General features: G+C 41.7%; 2 protein-coding genes and 1 long non-coding RNA gene across 3 annotated transcripts in view; all 3 read right to left on the bottom strand.

Annotated features, from left to right (window-relative positions):
- The window catches only part of LOC102678298 (WW domain-binding protein 4), an 11,785-nt gene that overhangs the window by 5,419 nt on the left and 820 nt on the right, over positions 1–5,546 (bottom strand). The window lies entirely within an intron of this gene.
- LOC102678167 (calmodulin-lysine N-methyltransferase) lies at positions 836–2,604 on the bottom strand. Its single transcript, XM_006617376.2, has 2 exons — positions 1,794–2,604; positions 836–1,202 (listed from the first exon to the last, which is right to left on the bottom strand). The coding sequence occupies exons 1-2, from the start codon at positions 2,457–2,459 to the stop codon at positions 843–845; spliced, it is 1,026 nt and encodes a 341-aa protein (XP_006617439.1). The 5' UTR covers positions 2,460–2,604; the 3' UTR covers positions 836–842.
- LOC116185857 lies at positions 3,213–5,233 on the bottom strand. The gene is made up of 2 exons (XR_004150760.1): positions 3,776–5,233; positions 3,213–3,684 (listed from the first exon to the last, which is right to left on the bottom strand). It is a non-coding gene; the product is annotated as an uncharacterized LOC116185857 (long non-coding RNA).

The raw sequence follows: 5,546 nt of genomic DNA, 5'->3' as shown, positions 1-5,546 counted from the left end.
TCGAAGTTTACATAGTATATATACTTCTCGAAAAGTATTCGAGAAGTATTTANTATATATATATATCGATAGAGATCGAAAAATGTGAAGCGTAGCGTTCGGTCAAAATCGATCTATGAAGATCGAGTAAAACGAGTGAAACGAGATCATTCTTCGAAGATCGATCGGCCGCTTTTGTTCGACACGAATGTACTCGACGAATGCACGTTTCCTCGCGAAAAAGGGAAGGGGATAATTTTCTTAAAAAAATTTCACGGAGAAGAGAGAAACGAAACGGGACGAAACGAAAAAACGGTTATATACCGCCGTATACGTATAACACGTCGTCCTCGTCGCGTCATTTCTAAATATTTTTCTTGCCAGCAGGGCAACAGCGTAGATCGTACAGATACGCCGTGTACAAACCATTTTTCAATTCTATCGGTCTAAACATCAGGTACTTGAAATACTATCGTTTACTCGTTGGGGGGAAGGAGAGGGGGAGGGAAAAAAACGCGGTATATCGCGCAACGAATAAGCAATATTTAACGATGGCTATCTAACTAACTTAATAGAATTCTGTGTACATCGAAAGAATTCGACGTGTAATTAATAATCTCGATTATGCGATGTTGCCGCTTAGATAGATATATTGGAACGGATGGACAGAGAACGGCAGGTATTATACATCTGGAAAAAAAGCGGGAGAGGGGAGGGGAGAAGTAAGCTAAGTCGGGTAACGGTAACGGAATGGAAGAAGGGAATGGGCCGAAATGGTCGGTAGAACGGGGGGCAGGGAGGAACTCTCGTTAAAGGATCGTAAACGCGATCGTTTTTCGACGCGGTGGACGATCGAAGTTTCATCATCCTGGCGACGTTTTCTTCTGCTTGGTAAGCTCCAGAAGAATCGGATAATGGAGGTCTGGACAATATTCCTGGCTGTTCTCCAACAATTCCAGATGCCTCGACCAAATCGTAGCGTCGTAACGATCTATTTGTCGCGCGACGAAACCCCTCTTTATCGCCGCTTCCGCAAATTGTTCAAAAGTCGATCCCCGTCTAGGCGCCATCACCAGAGCGAGGCCATCGTTTGCCAGCCAGCCGTAGATCGTCTCCACCAAATCGGAACGAGCCTCGTCGAAGAAAAGACAATCCGCGCACAGGATCACGTCGTACAGTTTTTCCGTTAATTTTGCAACATCCTTGGCGCCGCCACTCCAGTTCTACCGGTAAAAATTCAATTCAGAAATTCACGAAAAGTTTTCTCTCTCTCTTTTTTTTTTTTCTTTTTTTCCTCGAACGCTTCGAAGAACTTTCGATGAAACGAGGAAATGCAAATTCTCTTTTCGCACTTTGCCGCAATTATCTTGGCCGCGCGCGAATCATTCAAAGATACCACGACGATTATACAAACGATCACGATCACGCGAAAACAGGAAAAAAAAAAAAAAAAAGAAAAAGATTGATTGGAATAGCAAACGAGATCGTCGTGATCGTCGTGCATCGAATAAATACGCGGAAGATTATCGAGAGAATCGCGTGCATATCGATTGATTCACGGTTCTTCGATAAACGGATATGCGATAGAAAATAGAAAACTAGCGTGGCGGACAATCGTGGCGGCAAATCAACTGGAATTTATCCTTCCTTCGCACTGGATGGAGGAAAGTGCGCAGGCGCGTGATCCGAGTGAGAAGGTTTAAAAGCTCGAACGGTCGAACGAACGGCGCACGCACGCACGCACGCACGTATCATCTCGGTTTGCTCGCGACAGAGGAGCGCGCGAAACGCGTAACACGAGAAGTATAATTCACCTTGACTCGAAGAGCGTTGGGATGGGGGTGTAGGAACGGCCTGACCGATCTTGCTGCCCTGATCGCCCTGGCCGCTTTGGCCCACTGTACCACGCCACACTCGACGAAATCGGACATGCCGTTCCTAGATATGATTCGTCGCACGTTGTTCACACTGGTCACGTTCCCATCCGTGAGCGCGATTTCCTTCGGGTCGCAGTACTTGGCGGCGAGCATCCCCGCCAGACAGCTCATACCGCCACCGAGCTCGAGGACTCTTCTGTTTCGACAGAGATGCCGATTTTTCAACAAGTAATAAGCCAAACATTCCTCCGACGGCCAGACGCAGATGTTTCCCGTATTGTTGAACCCGATCAACTCGTTCGCCGTGAAATTTCTCTTTGTTCGCCGGCGTATCTCTATGGTGAACAACTTGTTGTCCAAAACGGTCGAATATTCGTACCAAGCCGCGAACGAATCCGGATCCGCGGTTGGATTGCCCTCCAACCGATTCACTCTCAACAGATCGAAGCTGGTGAAACGGCGCACCGATATCTCGTTCTCAGGATCGACGGAGATCGGTTCCGAGACGGTGCCTATCAACGCCTTGGCAAGGATGCGCCATCTTCGCTGGGCGGTGCTCCTCTTCTTCCCCTCGAGAATTTCGTTCGAACTCTTCTCGGACATTTTTCACCCGTTCCGGCGCGTTCCATCGAACGCGCGTCTCCCTCGATGCAATGGGGGGGGATGGATGATGCTACGAAAGGGGACGGCGTTTCATGGCGAGGACGAAAACACGAGGACGATCATCGCCGATCCGAACGTCCATCCGCTTCATCGTTCAAACCGCGGCCGGTCGCGGACTCCACACTTTTTCCCTTTCCTTTTTCCTCTTCCCTTCGTTCGAGGCTTCGATGAAAATTCGCAGGCCTCAGGAGCGGGAACACTCGCCTTCTCGTTGGCCGTTCTACGGGACGGGTGAACGAAGATGAACGAGAAGAGACACGGGCCGAGACTAAAAGCGCGAAGCCAACTTCTAACTCGCGCCACGCGGATACCGAGCGTTCACCGCGTCCGTTTCACGCCTGCGCGCATCCTTCTGTCTGTTCTGTCCGCTTTCCATTCCGCGCAACTTCACCCTGCCGATACACCCCCCTTTGTCTTTGTCTCCCGCCTCTCCTCGCATCACTATGATCCCCCCACTCCCCCCTCTCTCCCCCTTCGACTCATTACCACTTTGATTCACCACCACCGCGGGGGTCTCCTCTCGCGCTCCTTCTTCTCTTCCTTTGTTCCAATTTTTTTTCTCTATCCTTGCATTTCCTTTTTTCCCTGTTTATCCTTTTCTTTCGTCGAAAAAAGAAAGGAAACTCTCGCTTTTCCATCACTGTCATTGTACATTTCTCCACGTATATCGTGCATTTTAGCACATCTCTTCCCCTTCTTTCGTTCTTCCTTAATCTTTTTTTCGATTGAAGGATCAATTCAATATACGATATACAACTCGAGTTAACGAGTGAAATAAATCGTTTGAAAATCGGACGGCGCCATGTGCTCAACGACACTCTGTTACTCTGCCCCGACAACATATCGAGGTTACGACAAACGTGACGCTATTCGTGGCGCTATTCCGGAAAACTGGCAAATAAAACAGGAGGCAAAGAGTTCGAACGATCGTATCGAGCAAAAGATCGTGCACGATACGAGAACGAGACGTCTCGCGAAAATTCGAAAGCTTGTATCGATGATCTTTCATTGAAACAGTTTTCATTTTCCTTTTTCGAGACGAATATGCGATAATGGGATTGTACAAAAATTGGTATCTAGCAAACATTCGATGTTTTATTCGATATCGCGTCGCGAGCACAGTTGACTTCGCTTTCTTACAGTCTCCTTCTGTTAGCGTATTCTCCTATGATAATAAAAAGCATAAAAAGCATAAAAAGCATCCCTTATTCGAATAAGACGTAAATTCGCGAAGGTATACTTTAGGGGATATATACCTAGATCGAGGTTCGATACAATGAGGGCAAATGTCTATTCGAGTTGTTTGGTCGATTTTATTCAGTTCACCCGCGACCGATCCAATTTACCTGAAACGAGACAAAACTTTTAACGGTATTATTACGTAAAACGTAACGCGTCTGTTGAGAATGTTTTGCAACGTGGGACCATTGTTGTACAATGGTTGGTTGCTAGTTAAACGATTCCTGTCTTTTGTTTTTTTTTTTTTTTTTTTTTTTTTTTTTGATTATCGAACAAATTGCTTATCGGGACGATAATTCGGAATTTAAACTCGTTTGAAAAAACGAGAAAGAACGATAACTCACGGAGATACGTCGATAAACGTAATCTCGCATTTCCGTTTTTCGCTATCGTCCAATTTCTTTTGTAGCATTCCATCTTACGTGATCGAAATGTCATTTGGATTATTCGTAATATGTGATGTGAAAAAAAAATTTCGTTGCATATTGCTATAATTTATAGCCAATATATTATATAATTTATAGCGAATTCAATTCGTGTATTTTCGGTCAATCCTATATAGTGAAACAATTGGCATATATTGATGCATGTATGGAAGTAAATACTTATTATGCTTACGCAATTGTAAAGGACAGCGAGAGAAGAGAAAAGAATAGGCAATGATGAGATATAATGGAAGAGTAAATGCATAGATAGAAAGAAAGACAGAGACCGAGAGGTCCGTTGGTTTGTACATAATCTACTTTATATTGTTTGACACGAATAGAAGTTGGTAACAACGATACTTGTGCTTTCATTCAAATACGAAACCGATAGTCTCTCTTTGCCAGGACGAATATAGAATTTCCTCGTTTCTTGCGAAAATACAAATTATCCGATAAGATAAATATGAATCAAAATGATAGGTTTCTAGAGGCAATTCACCTTACATTTATTTTCGAGTTGACGAATTCAATATTTTTTCATTATTATTAAAACATTTTTCTATAAATGAATATGACGATTTAAAGCATTTGAATATGATAACAATTGATCATGTTTAGAGACATTTTTGATTTTTTGGCATAATACAAATCACGATATTCTATGATAAAATGCAAATATGTATGCGTCATTTTAAGGAAATCGATTAATGGCTATAATCGTAAAAATAATGTTTCTTAAAGAACGATGTGAATGATGTGAACCATTTTAAATCGAAGAGATTGCCAGTAAGAGTGGTGGAACGATTTCGCGCTTGCTTTTCAATGTAATAGAGTAATATTGCGGCCCTCCTGGCAAGCCATCTCGACGCATTGCGTCTAATTTGATCGAAACTTGAAACTAACTCTAAGATATCTAACCCTTATTCCTACATGTCCGAATCAACAGACGTTTTTCTTTATTCTCTTTTTTTTTTCTTTTTTTTCTTTCATCGAATTTTATTTTTTTCTATCTTTTCTAATTTATTTTTGTTTTACTTTAATCTCTAATATTTTGATTAAAGTAAAAATTAATACTTGTTTCAACAATTTTTCTTATTTGTTTCATCAATATTTATAAATAAATATTAAATTATGATTCTATTTCTATTTCTGTTGTTATTCATTTTATGACAATGATAATGAGAAGAAATAACCAATATTATAAATGTGTTTAGTTAATTAGTAGTTGTATTATAGGATTCTAAAAAAATATCTAAAATCTAAACTAATATTATAATTCATATTTTAAATAGTTTACTTCACAAATAAAAAAAATTTTTCCAAAAATTATACGATACAATTTATAAATTTTCTATTCAATATT

This window comes from Apis dorsata, unplaced genomic scaffold (genome assembly GCF_000469605.1).
Source record: "Apis dorsata unplaced genomic scaffold, Apis dorsata 1.3 scaffold_307, whole genome shotgun sequence".
In the NCBI taxonomy this organism is placed as follows: Eukaryota; Metazoa; Arthropoda; class Insecta; order Hymenoptera; family Apidae; genus Apis; species Apis dorsata.
The sequence above is the reverse complement of the archived record's forward strand: the minus strand, read 5'-3'. Positions and strand labels throughout refer to the sequence as shown.